The 23,085-nt window shown below is 46.6% G+C and overlaps 1 protein-coding gene across 3 annotated transcripts in view; it reads right to left on the bottom strand.

The window, feature by feature from the left end:
• Window positions 1-23,085, bottom strand: part of fndc3ba (fibronectin type III domain containing 3Ba) — a 550,239-nt gene that overhangs the window by 455,878 nt on the left and 71,276 nt on the right. For all 3 annotated transcript variants that reach the window (XM_073041702.1, XM_073041703.1, XM_073041701.1), the window contains exon 2: window positions 5,233-5,370. In XM_073041702.1, coding sequence (XP_072897803.1) covers window positions 5,233-5,343 — 111 coding nt within the window. In that variant the 5' untranslated portion in view covers window positions 5,344-5,370. The remainder of the gene's footprint in view (window positions 1-5,232; window positions 5,371-23,085) is intronic.

Genomic DNA, 23,085 nt, shown 5'->3' on the forward strand with positions numbered 1-23,085 from the left:
ATTCCAAAGGCTTGCGGGCCAGTGGGTAACTGGCCACTTAAGCTGTCCCTTCTGCATGGGTGAGGGGTGGAATTAATTTTTATTTAGAGACACTTTACTTTAAATTTTTATTTTATATAGAGAATCAGGCTCTCTGGGCCAGTGTGACCACGCGTCCAATTACACCCATGTGACCAAAGCCGTACACCTTTGGACTGTGGGAGGAACCGGAGCACCCAGACGAAGCCCCCACAGCCCAGGGAGAACGTACAAGTTCCTTACAGGCAGCGGCGAGGACTGAACCGGGCCTGTGGCACTATCTACAATATTACCGAGCCGCCCAGTCGGTGGGGCGATGACAGGAATGTGCAAGGGTGGGGAATAACATGGGATCAGTGGAAGTGGGGAGCTGACGGTCAGTACGATCTCAATGGGGCACAGGGTCTGTGTTTGACCAAACCACACTGTCCCTGTGAGGACATGTTAGAGTTACCCAGCAGACAGCCAATCTCTGAGACACCAGACCGCAGACACAAGAGTTTCTGCAGATTCTGGAAATCCACAGCAACACATGCAGAATACTGGATTCCCAACTCTTTTTATGCAGAGGACCCCTACCATTAAACAAGGGGTTTGTGAACCCCAGGGAACCCCTGCACAAATTGCCGGAGGGACTCGTCAGATCAGGCAGCATCTATGGAGGGGAATACACCGTTGAGGTTTCGGGCTGAGACCCACCACTAGGAAGGGAGGCGCACAAAGCCAGAATAAGAAGGTGTGGGAGGGGAAGCAGGACAAGGTAAAAGGTGATAGGTGAAGCCAAGTGGGTGAAGGAGGAGGGGTAATGAGATGGGAGGTGATAGGCAGGAAAGGTTGAAGAAGGAATCTGACAAGAGAGGAGAGTGGACCATGGGAGAAAGGGTAGGAGGAGGGGCAACAGGAGAAGGCGATAGACAGGTGAACCTGAGGGGGAACTTCTCTGAGAGAGATGGGTGTAAGTTTGGAACAAGCTGCCAGTGGAAGTGGTGGATATGGGTTTGATTGCAACATAAGAGAAGTTAGGATTACTGCATGAATGGGAGGGGCAGAGAGAGCTATAGTTAGGAGCAGATTGATGGGACCATGCAGAATTACACTTCAACACGGAGTAGATGGGCCAAAGGGCTGTAGTGTTCTATAACTCTGATTTCCCCCAGCAGCTTGCTTCTTGCTCCCTTTGCTGAATGCTGGACGGCCTTGTGTGAATTAAATGGGAGGGAACTCTGCCCTCCCCAAGCAGGCAGGCTGCGAGGCCTCTTGGCAGCTGGTCAGAGTTTTAGAGTTGTTGCAGATGCTACCAGATGTGTCAGCGCAGGATTTTGAAAACCCCCTACGCAGGCAGACTGCATTCCATCGCCATGGCAGCCTGACATTTCAACAATCTGACCCACGGCTGCTCGGACGCAGCCTGTGGGTTACGTGCCAAGGTAAGCACGTCACTGTATGGAGCAATCACTCAGGGAAGGAGGAATGTGGCTCTCTCCATCTATCCGTCACAGTGCCTCAGTGTAGGGAATTCGCACAACCCTCTTGGTAGGACGTCTGACACCCCCTCCACTCATACTTCTGCCCTGCGGAAGGGCAGCCTTCTTAAGACCATAAGATACAGGAGCAGAAAGAGACCATTCAGCCTATCAAACAGGCTCCATGATTCACTCATGGATAATATTTTCAACTCCATTCTCCCCATAACCTGCAACCCCTTTACCAATGAGAAACCTATCAATTGCTGCCACAAGACCATACGACATAGGAGCAGAATGAGGTCATTCAGACCATCAAGTCTGCTCCACCATTCCATAAACTTATCAGCCTCCGCCTTAAACCCACCCAGTGACCTGACCTCCGCAGATTCTCCACCCTCTGGCTACAGAAATTCCTCCTCACCTCTCATCTAAATGGACAGCCTTCAATTCTAAGGCTGTGCCTTGTAGTCCTAGGCTCCCTGACATAGGAAACATACTCTCCATGTCTACTCTATCTAGGGCTTTCAATATTCAGTAAGTTTTAATGAGATCTACTTCATTCTTCTAAATTCCAGCAAGTACAGGCCCAGAGCCATCAAACGCTCCAACCTGATGATTCCCGGAATCATACCTGTGAACCGTCTCTAAACCCTCTCCAAAGTTAGCACATTTTTAATTATATAAGGGGCCCAAAACTGTTCATAATACTCCAAGTGAGATCTCACCAGTGCCTCAGGATGCTGCCTGGTTTAGAGAGCATGTCTAATGAGGAAAGGTTGAGCGAACTGTGGCTTTTCTCTTTGTAGTGAAAGAGGATGAGAGGTCACCTGATAGAGATTTACAAGATGATAAGAGGCATTGATAAAATGGATACCCTCACCTTTTTCCCAGGGCAGAAATTGTCAATGCAAGAGGCCATAATTTTAAGATGATTGGATGAAATTTTTTACACAAAGAGTGGTAAGTATGTGAACATGCTGTCAGGGGAGGTAGTAGAGACAGACACATTCGGGACATTGAGATTAGCGCCTGGCTGAAAGAAAAGCGGAGGGAAATGTTGGATTGATCTTGGAATAGGCTCATATAGGTTGGCACTACATCCTGGGTCGAAGGGCCTGTACTGTGTTGTACTGTCCTTTGTTCTATAACCAGAATTTCAGCACTGATCTGTGGCAACAAATTCCACTGATTCACCACTCTCTCTCTGAAGAAATTCCTCCTCATCTAGGGGCCCCTGCTTCTTAAGCCAATCAACCCCTGCTGGGGCATGGCCACCACAGTCCTCTGACTGAATGAAAGGTTGATTGGCCCATGATTCACCATGATTTTCCAGGTGGGGTTCCTTCCTCTCCCAAGGACAAGGTCTTCGGAATTTCTGTTTGTGCTTCTATGGCTCTTAACAAAACAGGTTTTGCTAGCACCATGCCCAACCCTCCTCTCTCCACAACTGGGCTTGGGACCACCTATAGAAACGTGGAAAACCTACAGCACAATACAGGCCCTTCGGCCCACAAAGCTCTGCCGAACATGTCCTTACCTGAGAAATTACCTAGGGTTATCCATTGCCCTCTATTTTTCTCAGCTCCATGTACCTGTCTCGGAATCTCTTAAAAGACCCCATCGTATCCGCCTCCACCTCCGTCGTTGGCAGCCCATTCCACGCACTCACCACTCTCTGTGTAAAAAACTTACCCCTGACATCTCCTCTGTACCTACTCCCCAGCAACTTAAAACTGTGCCCTCTCGTGCTAGCCATTTCAGCCCTGGGGAAAAGCCTCTGATTATCCACACAATCAATGACTGTCATCATCTTGTACACCTCTATCAGGTCACCTCTCATCCTCCACCACTCCAAGGAAAAAAGCCAAGTTCACTCAGCCTCGGCATGCTCCCCAATCCAGGCAACATCCTTGTAAATCTCCTCTGCACCCTTTCTATGGTTTCCACGTCCTTCCTGTAGTGAGGCGACCAGAACTGAGCACAGTACTCCAAGTGGGGTCTGACCAGGGACCTATATAGCTGCAACATTACCTCTCGGCTCCTAAACTCAGTCCCACGATTGATGAAGGCCAGTACACCATACACTTTCTTAACCACAGAGTCAACCTGCGCAGCTGCTTTGAGCGTCCTTTGAACTCAGACCCCAATATTCCTCTGATCCTCCACACTGCCAAGAGTCTTACCATTAATGCTATATTCTGCCACCATATTTGACCTACCAAAATGAACCACTTCACACTTGTCTGGGTTGAACTCCATCTGCCACTTCTCAGCCCAGTGATGCATCCTATCAATGTCCCACTGTAACCTCTGACAGCCCTCCACACTATCCAGAACACCATCAACCTTTGTGTCATCAGCAAATTATGTCGGAGCTCCTCATTTAAAGGGATGTCCCTTACTCTGAGGCTTTGCTGTCAGATCCCAGACTCTACCATCCATGGCTACGTCCTCTGCACAGCCACTCTACACAGGCCTTTCAGTGTCTGGCCGCTTTCCATGAGATCACCCTCATCTTTCTCAACTCCATCGAGCACGAGCCCTTCATTCCTGGGATCGTTCTTGGAATCTCCTCTTCCTTGTGATATATCCTACAAATCCCCAAAGGACTCCATGCCTCACTCACACTGGCAACATGCAATAATTTCAAAGTGAAAGGGGCACCAGTTCGGTGCAGGGGAGATTAAACAGAGGCATTGAAATCCAAGGCCCACCCCTCACACAGCCTGCCTTCTCACGCCCTTCCACACTCCTATCTTCCCCCCTTTTGGCCTTCAGCCAATGTAGACAATATTTCTGACACAGTGCAAGTTCATGGCCATCCACAGTTGGGCTGATGAGGATCGTATGCAGTAGCCGGGGTAACCAGATACAATGCAGGGTCATTTCTGACACAACCACCAACGTCAATGTGAACGTAGAATATAAACCGTACAGCACAGGGACAGACCCTTCGACCCACAATGTTGTGCCAAGCCAATTAAGTCAGTCATCAAATGGCCAACTGAACTAATCCTTTCTGCCTACACAGTGTCCATATCCCTCGATTTCCCCAAGTCTCACACTACCATGTCCAGGAACACCTCAACCACCAGGCTCTTGAACTAGAGGGGTAACTTCACTCACCCCGTCACTGAAATGATGCCACAACCTATGGACTCACTTTTAAGGATTCTACAACTCCTGTTCTCAATATTTATTTCTGTGTGTGTGTGTGTGTGTGTGTGTGTGTGTGTGTGTGTGTGTGTGTGTGTGTGTGTGTGTGTGTGTGTGTGTGTGTGTGTGTGTGTGTGTGTGTGTGTGTGTGTGTGTGTGTGTGTGGTGTGTGTGTATGAGGGAGTGTGTGTGTGTGAGTGAGTGAGTGAGTGAGTGCGTGCGTGAGTGAGTGTGAGTGAGTGAGTGAGTGAGTGAGTGAGTGAGTGAGTGAGTGAGTGAGTGTGTGTGTGTGTGTGTGTGTGTGTGTGTGTGACCATGTATGTTTTGTATTTGCACAATTTGTTGTCTTTTGCACATTGGTTGCTTGTCCGTGTCTGTCAAGTGCAGGTTTTCATTGACTCTATTATGTTTTTTTCTACTTACTGTGAACGACTGAATCTCAGGATTGTATGTTTCTGGCGACCCATATATTTTGATCATAAGTTGACTGTGGGAAATTGGGAATAGCTGGGTGGAAACCGTGGTCAGCATTAACTGGTTGGGCCGAAAGGCCTGACTATACGCTGTACTGCTTCGTGACTCTGAGACTCACCTGCTGTGATCCATCGCCATTGACTAGGTGTGGGATCATGGGGACGTCTCCGTTCAGCAGAGGAGGGAGCTCCAAAGGGATCTGATCTGTCATCATCATCGTGACATACATTCATGGAGAATTCCGGGAAACCGCTTCCTGCGGACAAATGACACAACAGTGGACAGGTTAGACAGTCTCACAGCACATTCATGGAGAATTCCGGGAAACCGCTTCCTGCGGACAAACGACAGTGGACTGTTACCATGTGGTAAAGCTCTACATAAATAAATAAAATAAAAGTACAGCTGTGCACTTGCAAATATCCAACCAGTCAATCATGTGGCAGCAGCTCAATGCATAAAAGCATGCTGACACGGTCAGGAGGTTCAGTTGTTGTTCTGACCAAACATCAGAATGGGGAAGAAATGTGATCTAAGTGACTTTGACTGTGGAATGATTGTTGGTGCCAGACAGGGTGGTTTGAGTATCTCAGTAACTCTGATTCCCTGGGATTTTCACACAACAGTTTCCAGAGTTTATAGAGAATGGTGCAAAAAACAAAAAACATCCAGTGAGTGGCAGTTTTGTGGGTGAAAACACTTTGTTAATGAGAGAGGTCAGAGGAGAATGGCCAGGCTGGTTCAAGCTGACAGGAACTCAAATAACCACATGGTACAGCAGAGGTGTGCAGAAGAGCATCTCTGACAACAACACGTCAGACATTGAAGTGGATGGGCTACAGCAGCAGAAGACCATGAACATGCACTCAGTGGCCACTTTATTCGGTACAGGAGGTAGCTGATAAAGTGACCCAATGAGTATAGAAAAGTAGAGCACAGTGCAAGCCATTCGGCTCGTTACATCTATGCCAGCTTCAAAGAGCAACCTCCTTATTCCTCTATAGAATCTTCCTTCCTTCCTGCCCTCTCTCTCTAACACACACACAAAGTAGCCAACATAATCAAAGATCCCACACACCCCAGACATTTTTTCTTCTCCCCCCCCACCTTACAGTGGGTAGAGGATGCCGATATCAAGGCGCAAGGACGATTTCTATCTGCAGTTAGAAAACTGTTGAATAGTATGATAAGATGGACTCTTGACCTCACAGTCTATCTCATTATGATCTATGCAAAGATGTGTTAGCCCTGGAGAAGCTCCAGAGCAGGTTCAACAACTGGATGGTTGAAGGAAAAGTAGCAAATTGGGTTTTTACTGTCAGATGTACCAAGGTCCAGTGAAAAATCTTTGTTTTTCATACCATCTATACAGATCATTTCATCACAACAGGACACTGAGGCACTACAGGGGAAATCAGTAACAGAATGCAGAATAGAGTCACATTTAGCTTAAAACTATTACAGCAACAGGGGTTCGATTCCCGCTGCTGTCTGTAAGGAATTTGTACATTTTCCCCATGACTGGGAACTTCCTCCAGGAACTCCAGTTTATCTCCATATCCCAAAGACATACCAACTGGTCACCTGGGTGGAATTGGGCAGCATGGGGTTGCTGGACCAGAAGAGCTGGTCACCATGCTGTACCTCTGCATAGATAAATAGCGAATGCAGATGAAATGTTATAGCTACAGATGTAGTAGACAGTAAGGTGCAGGATCAGGAGGTGCCACGGGAGTGTAGCGGTTAGCGTAATGCTACTACACCTCCAGGTGTTCCAGAGTTTGCAGTTCAATCCCGGTGCCATCTGTAAGGAGTCTCTGTACGTCCTCCCCGTTCCCCCAGAAGCTCCACTTTCCTCCCACAGTCCGAGTAACTACCGGGTAGGTTAAATGGTTATCGTAAGTTGTTCCATAATTAGGTTAGGATGTAATCGGGTTGTTGGGGGTGGCATGGCTCGAAGGGCCAAATCTGTGCTGTATAGCAAAATAAATAACAAAGTAGATTATGGGTCTGAAGCCCCCACAATCATGTTAGGGGATTGTTCAATAGCTTTATAATGGTGGAAGGGAATTTGCTGTTCTTGAGCCTGGTGATATCTCCTCTCCAAAGTTCAACGGGGAAGCTTGCACACAGGCAGCTTGGAATATTGTCCTTCATTGCAAAGGGGCTGCACGAGAGTAGGATGGTCTTGTCACATGATTGGTGGGGCCACACTTGGAGAACTGGGCACAGCTTTGGTCACCTTTTTTCAGGAAGAATGTCCTTGCACTGTGGGCGGTTCAGATATACCTCACCAGGTTAAGTCAAAGTCAAAGTAAAGTTAGAATCCTTCTAACTCTGTGTGCGATGGTATGGTCAAGTATGGACAGAGGTGGAGGGCCTTCACTGCTGGCCTAAACGCCAGTGGCATACTGAGCAGTAAATAAGTGCACATGAACAAAGACTGACATACAACCAATGTGCAAAAGAAGACAAATTGTCCAAATAAAAAAGAAATAAATAATACTGAGAGCATAAGTTTTAAAGAAACCTTGACTGTGAACCTGCAGGTTGGGAGATCAGTTCGGTGCTAAGCTAAGTGAAATTAGCCACACTGGTTCAGGAGTCTGAATGCATGGTTCCTTAAAGTTGTTATAGACAGGGGTGGTAATGGGGACAAGCTCTTGCTACCTATTAAATGCTCTCAATGGCACGATCCTCAAATAGCCTCTGGCAATTGAGCCTAGCTCCCGGCATTCACAAGTGCCGTAGCTGCAAAGCCTGGTGGAACCATTTCTACTGACAGGAGAAAGGGCAAAGGTAGGTTACTGACACCTTAAACCCGATCGCTTTGGGCAGATGGGGCTCATCAGCCATGGTTGGCAGCTCATCTAGGAGAAGGAAATCTCTGATCTCAAACCTTTCCTGCCTTGCATCTATACTCACTCATGGGGAAGGTTTCGGGAATAAATCTCCAGGGAAAAATCCGGAGCTGGAGTCTCCAAGACAGTCCTACATTGAGCTCAATGCTGACTGGCAACTCCTGTGATGCTGCTGGTGCCAAACTGTATCGGTCTCTGCCGTTCCTTTGAGTTCATTAGATGTGTGGAGAGGGGGAGCCTGTTGCATGGGTAATAACTTGTTCTCCACATCGTAATGCCCAGGCTTGCGTATCTGCAGAGCTAGGACGCAACATCCAAGGTCGACCCCAACGGAGGTCGCAGGAGCCTGATGGTTGAAGGGTAGTAACTGTTCCTGAACCTGTTGGTGTGAGACCTGAGGCTCCTGGACCTTCTGCTCAATGAGAGTAGCGAGAAGAGAGATGGCCTGGATGGTGGGTGTCCTTGAAGATGGACGCTGCTTTCTGGTGGCAGTGCTCCTTGTAAATGTGCTCAGTGGTGAGGAGGGCTTTCCCTGTGATGGACTCCATGGGTGAAGCATTCGTATTTGAAGACGGGCTATGGTTATACCCACTGGAAGAATGAGAGGTAATCTTACTGAAAAAAATCCAATGGATTAATCAGGGAGGAGGTACAAAGTCCTGAAGTCCCACACCAGCAGCTTCAGGGACAGCTACGTCACTACAAAATCATGTTCTTGACCAACCTGCACACCCTCACCCTACCTCAAAAACAGAACACTACAAACCACCTCTTGCCTTTCTCTCCCACTCAACTCTCCATTTTTCTATCATCCATGTCCTATGTAAGTCTCTTAAATGTCCCTGATGCATCTGCCCCTGCCAACCCACATTCCACACCTCCATCACTGTTTTGTAGAAAACCTATCTCTAATCATGAACATTTAACAGTACTGACCAATACGGGCCCTTCGGCCGACAATATTGTGCCGGCTTATCTCTAAGTGTCTCTGTTTCTCATTGATGTCTGGTTTTGCAAGGTCATTTTTGTCTCCTCACTGCCCACTATAATTGATGCTCTGAGTGTTGACTGTACCTGTGTTTTTGTTGCAGCTGCAAGCTTTTTCATTGTTCCTGTACGCACCATACCTGCACACAAGACAACATCGAACATAGAACAGTACAGCAGTGTACGGGCCCTTCGCCTCCTGATATTGTGCCGACCTTTTAACCTACTCTAAGATCAATCTAACCCTTCTCTCCCACATAACCCCCCATCTTTCTTTCACCTACATACCTATCTTAATTCCTAATGGGGGTATCCAGGACTAGTGGTGTACTTTCCTCCATTTGAGTTGGAGACGAGGAATTTCTTGGAGGGAATATTAGTCATGAATCTTTGTAACTTTCTTCCCAAGTCACAGAATGGATTGAAATTGTCCATCAATTTACAAGGTAGATGAGGAAGAATTTCTTTTGTACTGATTTTGTGGAATTCATTGCACAGATGGCTGCGGAGGCCAAATCATTGGGTTTATTTAAACCAGAGGTTGAGAGCTTCTTGATTAATCAGGGTGTCAAAGGTTACGGGGAGAAGGCAGGAGAATGGGGTTGAGAGGGATAGTAAATCAGCCACGATGGAATGGGGAGCAAACTCGATGGGCCGAATGGCCTAATTCTGTTCCTACATCTTATGGTCTTACCTCACCCTGCCATATTCCATCTCTGGGACAGTACCTACAGCTGACTAGGGCCAAGGTACTCAAACACGACAGCCAACACCCTCCATTCCAAACCCCTCCACTCTCCAGCTGCTCATTGTCTAAGATTTGTGCCACTTGTCTTAATAGCTCTTTTGTGTGGGCTTCATTGTGTGATCATCCAAGGTACTGCAAAGTTGCCACAGAAATGTGAGTCGCTTGAATAAAAGATTTTATGTATGTTACTTATTTAGAGATCCAACGTGGAACAGACCCTTCCAGCACCAAGAGCTGTGTCGCACATACCTATTTAACACTAGCCTAATCAGAGAACATTTTACAATGACCAGTTAACTTACTAACCAATATGTCTTTGAACTGTGAAAAGAAACCCACACGCACACAGGAAGAGCACACAGACTTCCTTACGGAGGATTCACACCCTGAGCTGTATTAGTGTCTCCTGTGGCTGCCTCCTTTCTGAGTTGAGGATGTGGGCCTCTGGATTTCAATCAGCCTACCCCACTGCACAGGGCTGTCCACCTCCCCTATGCATCCTGGACAAGTTGGCCAAGTCTAGCCCCTTGCGGAGATGTTCTGAAACATTGCCAAGTCTGTGATTACGGCCTGCGGTTGCCATGGTGACTACTGGAAACCCAGGCGATGCACACAGCTGTTGCTGTGGTTACAGGTGGTGGACCCTTAAGGTTTGTAGTGTTAACTTAACAAAATCTTTTGCTTCCCTCTCCTCTCCCCAACCCCAGGTCTCGGGAGGAAGGGCGATCATTCTTCCTCGACAAGCAATCTGTCACTATGCTGCAGATGGCCGCTTTCGGCCTTGACTTTTGCCGCGGCCCATTATCCTGCCTGCCGTGGCTTCAGACCATGGTGCCGCGGTGTTTACAAGAGGTAGAGACAGTCACAGGCCAATCAGCCCCTTTGTGACTGTCCTTGGCTGTACAACTAACTTTACACCACTTGTATAGACACAAACTCTCTTTACAGCCTAACAGCAGGGACTGGAATTGGAATTTGTAGAATTTGTTGTCACACATACAGTACAAAGCTCGTCTTACATACTGTTCATACAGATCAGACCATTCCTCAGAGCACCGAGGTAGAAACAATAACAATGCAGAATCAAGTGACAGTTACAGAGAAGTAAGGTGAAGTTCTTAACAAGGTAAGTTGTGAAGTCCTGAGTTAACTATTTTGTACTAAGGAACCATTTAATAGTCTGATATCAGCAGGATAGAAGCTGTAGCTGTCCTTGGCTCCTTAATGTTGTTATAGCCGTGGGATGTTAGTGGGATAAGCTCCCACCACCCACTAAATGCTCCCAATGACGTGCATCTCAAGTAACCTCTGACAACCACGTCCAGCTCCTGGCCTTTACGTGTGGCTTAGCTATTAAACCTGGCAGAACCATTTCTACTGACAGCAGAATGGGCAAAGGTGGGTTACTGGCACCTTAAAACTGGTCGCTTCGGGCAGACGGGCTCGTCAGACATGGTTGGCAGCTCACCTAGGAGAAGGAAAGCTCTGATCTCAAACCTTCGCTACCTGCACTACACCACTCATGGGGAAGGCTTTGGCAGTAAACCCTGAGGAAAACTCTGGAGCTGGCATCCTTGTGGCAGACCTATGTTGAGTTCAACCCAGACTGGCAACTCCTGCAAAGCCGCTGATGGCAAACCGTATCGGTCTCTGCTGTTCCTACGGATTTGTCAGCTGTGTGGAGAGGAGCCTGCTTCACGGGAACAGCTCCCTCTCCTTTCGCATTGCGCTGCCTTACATATCACGAAGACAGCGAGGACACAACATCCAAAGGCATACAGATGAATAATTGGTCACATGGTGCAACTGGGCAGCGCGGTGTTGTTGGGTTGGGGAGACTTGTTACCGTACCTCATTTCTAAATAAAACATAATTTGTAGGCCAAAGAGATACAGTGCAAAGCTTATCTCGTACACTGTTCATACAGATCAGATCGTTATACAGTGCATTGAGATAGAACATGGTAAAACAATAACAGCTACAGAGAGAGAGCAGTGCAAACAGATAGTGAGGTGCAAGGTCAGAACGAGGTAGATTGTGACATCAAGATGAAGGGCCTTGGCCTGAAACGTTGACTGTTCACTCATTTCTCCAGATCTTGCCCGACCTGCTGAGCTCCTCCAGCATTTTGTGTGTTCTACTCCTGTGAGGTCAAGTGTCCAACCTGCGGTTGTAGTGAGCCGTACAATAGCAATCTGCATTCTGTGTAACGGTGGGCTCCATGTCTCTCATCTCCCTCTCTGTTTCTTTAGGTCTCTGCCTGCTGGTGGCCCACTGCTTTGTCTTTACTAACCCTACAAAAGCCTCTGGAGATATGGACCCCCCACAACTCCCCCACCTCCCCCTTACACTTCAAGCTTCTCTGACCCCCTGCACGTCACTGAGGTCTCACATCCCAAGGGGCTCATTCGAATGAAGCTCTTCAGCACCCATACCTCATGCAAGAGATCGGCATGGAAAGGGTGTCAGTTTCAAGTTCCTGGGCATCAAAACCTCTGAGGATCTGTCTTGGGCCCAACATACTGATGGAATGACCGGAAAGGCACGTCAACGACTATGTTTCACTAGGAGTTTGAGGAGAGCTGGAATGTCACCAAAGCCATGCAAATTTCTACAGACGAACATTCTGACTGCTACATCACCATCTGGTATTGAGGAACCACTGCGGACAATCGGAAAAAGCTGCAGAAAGTTGTAAACTCAGCCAGCCCTATCATAGGCACTAGCCTCCCCAGCATTGAGGACATCTTCAGAAGGAGATGCCCCAAGATCATTTAATTGTCATGAATGCATCTAAATGAAACAGCGTTACTCTGGGGCCAGGACAGAAAACACAGTACCAACAGACACACAGCACAAGATACATATAGCACGGGTTGTAGTTTGCCTCCCAGATGCCGGGGTCCACATCCACAATATCCTGAAATGGGAGGGTGAGCAGCCAGGAGTCGTGGCACATATTGGTACCAACAGCATAGGTAGAAAAAGGTAGGAGGTCCTGAAAACAGACTACATGGAGTTAGGAAGGAAGCTGAGAAGCAGTAATCTCGGGATCACTGCCTGTGTCACGCAACAATGAGGATAGGAATAGAATGAGGTGACAGATAAATGCGTGGCTGAAGAATTAGAGCAAGGGGCAGGGTAGGTGTGACCTGTACAAAAGGGATGGGTTGCACTTGAATCCAAGAGGGACCAATATGCTTGCAGACAGGTTTGGTAGAGCTCATGGACGTGGCTTAAACTAAAATGGCAGGGGGATGGGAACCGGCATGATAGAGCTGAGGATGAGCCAACAGGTTTACAAGTAGATAATGTAATATGTAATATGAATGTAAGGAAGGACAAGTCAATGATTGGGTACAACTGCAGACAGAGCAAAGAGTTAAGTTGTACCACAGAGACAAAATTCTAAAGGGCGAAAATTGCAGGACTGACAGTGCTGTATTTAAATACACGTAGCATTCAGAATAAGGCGGATAAGTTCATGGTGCAATTACAGATTGGTCAGTATGACTTTGTGGGCTTCACTGAGTTGTGGCTGAAAGAAGGTCATAGTTCTGAGCTTAATATCAAAGAATATATTTTGTATCGAAAACAGGCAGGAAGGCATAAGGTGGTGGTGTGGCTCTGTTGGTGAGAGATGGAATTACATCCTTAGAAAGAGGTGACATAGGTTCAGAGAATGTTGAATCTTTGTGGGTGGAGTTAAGAAACTGCAAGGGTAAAAAAATATGGAAATCACATATAAAATGTGGGACTGAGATTGCAAAGGAAGCTGGAAAGGGCATTGAATAAGGGTAATATACAATTGTAATGAGGGCTTCAATATGCAAGGGGATTGGGAAAACCAGGTTGGTGTCGGTTCGCAAGAAAGGAAATTCATTGAATGCCTACAAGATGGCTTTTGTGAGTAGTTTGTGCTTGACCCTTCTCAGGGAAAGGCTGTCTTAGATTGAGTGTTGTGTAATAATCCAGATTTTAATAGGGAGCTTAAGGTAAAGGAACCCTAAGGAGGCAGTGATCATAATATGATTGAATTCATACTGCAGTTTGAGATGGAGAAATATGTCAGATATATCAGTACCAAAATGGAATAAAGGGAACTACAGCGGCATGAGAGAGAGGCTTGCCAAGTTGGATTGGAGGGGGATACTGGCTGGGATAATGGCAGAGCACAGTTGGCTGAAATTTATGGAAATAGCTCACAACGTGCATGATAAATATGTCCCATAGAAAAAGTAGTTCTCAAATAGCAGAGGGAGGCAACCGTGGCTGACAAGGGAAGTGAAGGACTGCATAAAAGCCAAGGAAAGGGCATATAAGGTAGCAAAAGTGAGCGGGAAGTTGGATGATTGGGAAGCTTTTAAAATCCAACAAAAGCAACTACAAAAGCCATAAGAAGGGAAAAGATGAAACATGAGGACAAACTAGCCAATAATATAAAGCCAGATACGAAACGTTTTTTCAGTTACATAAAGACTTGGTGCGTGCAAGTGGTTAAGGCTTTGGGCTAGCGATCTGAAGGTCGTTAGTTCGAGCATCAGCCGAGGCTGCTTGTGTGTGTCCTTGAGCAAGGCACTTTACCACACACTGCTCCTGCACGTTTATAGCCCAGTGGCGGCGGTTGGTGCAGTATGGACAAGACAAGACTAAAAGGGAGGTGAGAGTTGATATTGGACCACTGGACATGATGCTGGTGAGGTAGTAATGGGGGGCAAAGAAATGGCAGATGAACTTAATAAGTACTTTGCTTCAGTGTTCACTGTGGAAGACACTCGCAGTGTGCCAGAGGTCTGTGAGTGTCAGGGAGCAGGAGTGAGTGCCATTGCTATTACAAAGGAAAAAGTGCTAGGCAAACTGAAAGGTCTTAAGGTGGATAAGTCACCTGGACCAGATGGACTACATCCCAGAGTCCTGAGAGAGGTTGCTGAAGAGATAACAGATGTATTGGTCATGATCTTTCAAGAATCACTTGATTCTGACCTGGTTCCAGAAGACTGGAAAATTACAAATGTCACTCCACTCTTTGAGAAGGGAGGAAGGCAAAAGAAAGGAAATTATAAACCAGATAGCCTAATCTCAGTGACTGGGAAAGTGTTGGGATCCATTATTAAGGATGAGGTTTTGAGGTACTTGGAGACTAATGATAAAATAAGTCAAAGTCAGCATGGTTTCTGTAAAGGGAAATCTTGCCTGAGAAATCTGTTAGAGTCCTTTGAGGAAGTAACAAGCAGGGTGGACAAAGGAGAGGCAGTGGATGTCATTTACTTGGATTTTCAGAAGGCATTTGATAAGGTGCCACACGAGGCTGCTTAACAAGATGAAATCCCAAAGCATACAGGAAAGATACTGGCATGGATGGCAGAATAGCTGAAAGGCAGGAGGCCACAAGAGGGAATAAAGGGGGGCTGCCAATGACTAGTGGTGTTCCTGAGGAATTAGTATTGGGACCACTACTTTCCACATTATTTGTCAATGATTTAGATAATGGAATTGATGGCTTTGTGACAAACTTTGCAGATGATACAAAGGTAGGTGGAGTGATAGGTAGTGCTGAGGAAGCAATGTGATTGCAGAAGGACTTAGACAAATTGGAAGAATGGGCAAAACGTGGCAGATGGAATGGAGTGTTGGGAAACGCATGATAATGCATTTTGGTAAAAGGAACAATAGTGCAGACTATTATGTAAATTGGGAGAAGGTTCAGACATCAGAGGTGCAGAAGGACTTAGGAGTCCTCATGCAAGACTCACAGAAGGTTAATTTACAGGTTGAGTTTGTGGTAAAGAAGGCAAATGCAATGTTGGCATTTATTTCAAGGGGAATAGAATATAAAAGCAAGGAGATAATGCTAAGGCATTATAAAAGACTAGTCAGGGTGCATTTGGAGTATTGTCAACAGTTTTGGATCCCACATCTCAGAAATGATATGTTGCCTTTGGAGAGAGTCCAGAGGAGGTTCATGAGAATGACTCCAGGAATGAAGGAGTTAACATATGAGGAGCGTTTGGCAGCTTTGAACCTGTACTCACTGGAATTTAGAAGAATGCGGGGGGGGGGGGGGGGGGATCTCATTGAAACCTACCTAATATTGAAAGGTGGACATGGAGAGTATGTTTCCTATGTTGAGAGTGTCCAGGACTAGAGGCCGCAGCCTCAAGATTGAGGTGCAACTTTTTAGAACAGAGTTTAGGAGGAATTTTTATAGCCAGAGTAGTGAACCTGTGGAGTCCAAGACGTGGACTCTTAAGTGAAAATTGATAATTTCCTGAATGGCCAGGGCATCAAAGGTTATGGCGTGAAGACAGGTGTATGGGGTTGAGTGGGATCTGCGATCAGCCATGATGGAATAGCGGAGCAGACTCGATGGCAGAATGGCCTAATTCAGCTCCTATGTCCTATAGTCTTATATAAGATAGCAAGCACGTATATCAGTAAAAAAGTCACACAAAAAAAATAAATAGTCCAAGTCCCTGAGTCCATGAATGTTGCAGCAGTCTACAATCGAACACAATGCATCTTGTCTTCAGACAAGTGAACACTAGGGGCAGCACCCACTCTAGCTGGGACGCTGCACCACACCGTCTCTGGTCGAGTGCACCGATTTCAACGTCTCTCTCCTGGGCAGCTGTAAACAGGCAACAGCGTGACTTGAGGCCTAGTGCTCATTACAACCAAGGCCACACAGTTCTCCCACTGTCCACCAGTACGTCAGTGATGGATTTATAGCATTCCACATTAACAATGTCCAACAGGGTTTCGCAATCGCTCACTGCACACCACTGCGATTGAGCGTGCTGCCATCTTATGTCCCTAGACCATCTGTGAAAAGGCATCATCCATCATTAAGGACCCCCATCACCCAGGACATGCCTTCCTCTCATTGCCACCATCAGGAATGAAGTAGCAGAGCCTGAAGACACACACTCAACGATTCAGATTTCTCAAATAACAGGGAACCCATGAACATGACCTAACACACGTTTTCTGTTTTTGCTCTCTTTTGCACTCCTTACTTAATTGAGTGTTTTATATTTTTTTCTTTTTGTAATTGGTAGCTTTCATTATTATGTATTGCAGTGTCCTGGTGCTGTAAAACAACAAATTTCATGAGATATGAAGTGATACTAAACTGAATGCTGATTCTGGTTCTGACTCCAAGGCCTTGGCGTGGTAGATGATGTCCTCGTCTGGCCTGGTTTGATGTTTAATCGTCAGTCAAAACTCAAACACAAGAGGGTGCAACTACAGATAACAGCCAGACATTCAAGGCTAAATAGAAAACAATTCTTACTTTACAGTCAATGCAAGGTGCAACCATAACTGCACTGCAAGAAACACCGCAGCCAATCTATACACAGCAAGGCCCCGCCCACGGGATGCTGACTGAGAGTAAGAGACAGAAGCAGGTTGGTACAGTAGCGCAGCAGTTAGCGCAACACTTTACATCCCCAGCGATCCGGTTCAATTGCCCACAGCTCTCTGTAAGGAGTCAGTACATTCTGCGTGTGGCCATGTGACTTGCCTCCGACTGCTCCAGTTTCCTCCCACCTTCCAAAGCTATATTGATTCAGCTTAGGAAGTTGTGGACAAGCTACGTTGGTACCAGAACACCAGCGGGCTGCCCCCAGCAGATTCTTGGACTGTGTTAGTTAACAAACAATGCATTTCATGGCACTTTCAATGTTGAGATTTCCGTGTGATTAATAATGCCAAACTATTGGACAAGGTTGATTGCTCTTCTAAGAGTGGACACAAGGTTGTGCAGAGGACAAAGCAGGCCTCCGTTTAGCTTCTCATGTCAAACAACAGCATCTTTATTTCATTAGGAGTTTGAGATCCGCTGTGACCAAAGACTTGCAGATTGTCTGAATCAGAATCAGGTTTATCATCACTGACTTATGTGTGAAATTTGTGTATTTACAGCAGCAGTGCGGTTCAAACATTAAATTACAGTAAGAATGTATGAAATAATTAAAAAAGTGCATAGAGTAAAATAGTGAAGTGGTGTTCATGGACTGTTCAGAAAACTGATGGCTGAGGAGAAGACACTACTTTTAAAATATTGAGTGTGGCTTATCAGGCCCCCGTACCTCCCCCGATGGTAGAGCTGAGAAGAGGGTATGTTATGGAGAACATTCTGATCGATTGTATCACTGTCGGTACCTCCCCCGATGGTAGGGCTGAGAAGATGATATGTTATGGAGGAGAACATTCTGACCTAGTGTATCACTGTCGGTATGAATGCTCCAGTGTACAGGATCCAAAGAAGCTGCAGAGGGCTGTAGACTCAGCCAGCTCCATCATGGGCACAACACTCTCCACCATCGAGGACATCTTCCAAAGGTGATGGCTCAAGAATGCAGGGTCTATCATTAAGGTCCCTCACCACCTGGGACCAGAGGACAGAGTCTCAGAATAGAAGGACGTCCATTTAGAACAGAGACGAGGAGGAATTTCTTTAGCCAGAGAGTGGTGAATCTGTGGAATTCATTGCCACGGATGGCTGCAGAGACCAAGTCATTGGGTATATTTAAAATGGAGGTTGATTAGTAGGGGTGTCAAAGGTTTCGGGGAAAAGGCAGGAGAATGGGTTTTAGAGGAGTAATATATCAGCCACAATGGAATGGTGGAGCAGACTCAATGGGCCAAATGGTGTAAGTCTGTTCCTATGTCTTCTGTCCTCTTCCTGATACAGGTGTCCCCGCTTCACAAATGTTCACTTTACACCACTTCGCTTTTACAAAAGACCTACTTCAGTAACCTGTTTTTGCATTACAAAGAGGATTTTTGCTTTTACAAAAGTTTTTCCGAATGAATGAATGGTTCTTTCCTTTACGCTATTTCGGCTTAAGAAGGGTTTCATAGGAACGCTCTACCTTAGTAAAGGGGGGGAACACCTGTACTAACACTGGCAAGGGGCTACAGCAGCCTGAAGACACACACTCAGCGATTCAGGAATAGCTTCTTCCCTGTCATCATCAGATTGCTGAACACTACTACATTATCCTTTTGTTTCTGAACTCTTTCCTTATTTTTGTAGTTTGTAGGCCTTTATTTCTTTGTGCTGTACGACTCACAAATTGCACGTCATAGGTCAGTGGTAATAAAGCTGATTCAGATTCTGCAACGTACCATGGTGAAGACTGATCCCCTCCCAAATCCCACAACGACAAGTTAACACATCAACAGGACAGAAGCCAAAGAGGGCCAACCATGACCTTTTGCTGCCGTTTTAACAAATGTTAATTGAGATCTCTCTCAGAACATTGGGAGCTGTAAGTCATATCCTGCAGGAGCGGAGGTGGTGAAAGGCTAATTACAGTGAGCGAAATGTCACAGCCTGCTTTGACAGCCATGACGTTGCCGTCTCCTGAATGCACAGCCAGTTCAAGCCCCAAGCATTCACAAGGAGCCCGCAGAGGTGTAACATTCACAGTGGGGAAGGGATTGCTCGCACCCTAACCAGGGGAAGCTCCTCCAACAAGAGGCCCTCTCTTTAATGCAGCCCGTAAGGGTGACCAACGAGTGACCCTGGCCCCAGAGTAACTCACTCACTGCATTCTCCGACACCAGGCCCTGCATGTGCGTGACTCCACTCAGAAACCAGCACAGTTAACCCTTAGCTTCCCAGCACGCTGTTGTTGCCAATAGTGATTGATATCCCAGAACATGGAGGGCAGAGCACAGAAACAGACCCCTCGGCCCACAATGTTGTGCTGAACAAATTAAATTGGTAATCAAAGGGCCAACCCTAAGCTAATCCCTTCTACCTACACAATGGCCATATCCTTCCATTTACCTCATTTTCATGTACCTATTTCAAAGTCTCTATGACCTTCAGCTAACAAATGAGAAGAAATCCCTTATCAGGGAGCAGCTTTGCCAGTCACAGGGACTGGGATTGTTCATGGGGACTGGGAGTGTTCACAGTAACAGCACAAAGGAGAGACTCCCACTGCTAGCAGTAGGCACAGACGGGAGCACTGCGCCTCCCCACCCTCCTGTCCAACCATTCACCCATGTGGACAGAATACAAGGAAAGAAACAGGCCACTAGGCCCCTCAAGCCTGACCTCTCTCATCTGGTCTACACTTGCCTCAACCTCTCTTTGTGCTAGATCCTCACAGCTCTCAATTCCTCAGTCCTTCATACATTTATCTATCTCCCACCTGAAATCAGCCTAGTGATCTGGTCTCCACTCCTTCAGGTTGTTATAGCCAGTAGTGGTGATGGGGACAAGCTCCCACTACCTATTAAAGAAGAGGGCCGAGCTTAGTTATGATGGCGCTAAAAGGTGACTCCTTTGCTTGCATCTTTGGAAACAGCTCTACTTCCATCGTTAACATCTCTACTTTTCCCTTTCAAGGTTCTTTTGAAGACCCCGACCTGGAGTTACACGCTGACTATGATTCTTTGCGGGAATGGGGCCCGCTCTCGGGGCTTCACGACTGGCCGTTATTCGACATGCCAAGGACGCGGCCTAAGAGCTAAGCTCACCTTCAGAGGCCAAGGACCTAGTGGCTCTGGAGATGGGCGGATTGAAGGTTGGAGTCCCAGCAGGAAATCGGTGCGTCATGGGAGTCAAGAGATCTCTGGGCACAGAGCTCAGAAAAAGTGACGCAATGCACTTTTAACATCGTAAACCAGCGAGTTGTTTGTTAAGTCTCCCCTCTCGCTGTGAAATGGAGACACCTCTTTCTCCCTTATTAGGGAGAGCGAGCCTGCGGCATATCCAGTACAAGGTGGACGAGTAGCCTTTGGGGTGCTGCAAGTCCGTGTCTTTGCTGTTGCTTTGCTGCACATTTGGTGCTGGTTTTGCTGGTGGGGGGAGGGGATCGTTGCTTTGCTGCCGCTTATGCGCAGGAGGGAGGGGAGCTTGGAGGGACTTTGGGGTTCTAACATTTAACTGTCGTTCACTCTTTGGGGGCACTCCTCTGTTTTCGCGGATGGTTGCGAAGAAAAAGCAATAAATGTTCTTTTGAAACCTTAGATGCTCCAAATGCCATGCATCTTGTAGCATCTGACAACCAAGTCCAATTCCTGGCCTTCATGTGTGGCTTAGCTACAAAGCCTGGAGGAACCGTTTTTACTGGCAGGAGAAAGGGCAAAGGTGAGTTACTGGCGTCTCAAAGCCAGTCGAATTGGGCAGATAGGCCAGATAAGGAGAGCAGGCTGTTGCCCCTGCAGCAGTCACCCCCTCTCCAAGTAGCTGATGAATCCAAAGGAATGGCAGAGACCATTGCAGGAGTTAATAGTCAGCGTTGAACTCAACGTTACACGCCTTAGGAACTCCAGCTCCAGATTTTTCCTCAGAGCTTACTCCTGAAACCTTCCCCATGTGTGGGTATAACCACAAGGCAGTGGAGGAGGTTTGAGATCAGAGCTTTCCTTCTTCTAGATGAGCTGTCAACCACGGCTGGCAAGCAGTGTGCCCTGTAAGGTGCATGTGTATGTGCACGCACATACGGTACATGTTTTGCAACTAGCGCAGAAAGGAATTTAAACTGTGCAGGTAGTCACCCTCTACTTCATTGGCATGTGAACTATACTTCACAATCACAAACAATCACATTTCCTTTTCTGGTTTCTGAAGCAGACGCTGTTGACAATGTGGGGCTGGTGATGATTTGTCTGCAGATTTTAGAACTGGCTTATTTATACCGTTTCTGTTGAAGAAATTATTCAGTGCACACATGTTGCTGTCACTGGACAAAAAATTGCTCAGCATAAGATTTTTGCGCACACTGGTCTTTACAAATTAGAGGGATCATTGTCGAAGATCTCCATATGCCCAGAGTGACTGGTTTTAAGGTGTCGGTAACCCACCTTTGCCCCTTCTCCAGTAAAAATGACTCTGCCAGGCTTAGTAGCTAAGACACGCGTGAAGGCCAGGAGCTGGCCTAGTTGTCAGAGGCTATTTGAGACTCATGTCCTCGGGAGCATTTAATAGGAAGTGCGAGCTTTTCTCCACTACCTCCCCTGGCTATGACAAACTTAAGGAACCATCAGTGCCAAACAAGTAGATAAATAAATTACAAGGATGTGAGTACATTGGGAGATTGAATTTATCCAGCAAGGTCTGTTCAAGCCCCTGATAACAATAGTCTGAGGTATCACAGCAGTGTGGTGATTGGCGTAACATTATCACAGCTGAGAGCGCCGGAGTTCTGAGTTCAGCTTGAGAGTCCTCTGTAAGAAAATTTGTACACACTTCCCGTGTGCATGTGACTTTTCTCCAGGTGCTCCGGTTTCCTCCCACGGTCCACAGACGTATGTGCAATTGGTCATTGTAAATTGTCCCATGCTTAGGTTAGGGGGTTAAATAGGTGGCTTGCTGGGCAGCGATAGGACCTATTCTGCACTGTATCTTGGTAAATAAAATGGGATAGTATCTGTCCTTGAACCTGGTGCCGCGTACATTCATGCTAAATATGGGATTTATTTATCACACGTACACGGAAACGTGAAATGAATAATTTGCGTCAACAACTAACGTAGTCCGAGGATGTGATGAAGGCAGCATGCAAGTGCCAAATGGCTGGATGGGATCTCAGCAACTCGCAATGCACTCTACCATTATCCTTAGACCATCAGACATAGGGGCAGAATTAGGCCATTCAACCCATCAAATCTGCTCTGCATTCCCATCATTCATGATTTATTATCCCTCTCAACTCCATTCTCCTGCCTTCTCCCCATAACCTTTGACACCCTGACTAATCACAAACTTATCAACCTCTGCTCTGAATATACCCAATGACTTGACCTCCACAGCCATCTATAGCAACGAACTCCACAAATTGACCACACTCCGGCTAAAGAAAATCCTCATCTCTGTGCCCTCTGACCCTAAATGACTCACATTATAGCTATGATAGCTTCTCAATAACCTGTAGTTTTGTTACATTACAACGTTGTATGCTAATGAGCCCTTTGCTGACTCTGCCGCAGACAATCCTGTCACATTCACACCACTTTCTCTCATTTCCCTCTAGCTTTGTAAATTATTTTCTCACATGTTCTTAACTTCCCTATTATTCCTTTCCCAGCTAACCACAGTAAAGCAGCAAACCAAACCTCCAAATGCATATAAAATACTCCACAACAGCACAATAAAGGAATCGATGATCAACATCGGGAGAACACACTCCAGTCCTCATTGAAGGGTCAGTAGTGGAAACAGTGAGCAACTTTGAGTTCTGGAATGTTAAAGTTTGGAGAATCTGAACAGGGCCCAAAACGGAACACAGACAGTACAGGCCCTTCGGCCCACAACGTTGTGACAACCTTTTAACCTACTCAAAGATCAATCCAACCCTTCCATCCAACGTTGCCCTCCATTTTTCTTGGACCTACCCAAGAGCTTCTTCAA

This window comes from Hemitrygon akajei, chromosome 3, assembly GCF_048418815.1.
Source record: "Hemitrygon akajei chromosome 3, sHemAka1.3, whole genome shotgun sequence".
NCBI lineage: Eukaryota > Metazoa > Chordata > Chondrichthyes > Myliobatiformes > Dasyatidae > Hemitrygon > Hemitrygon akajei.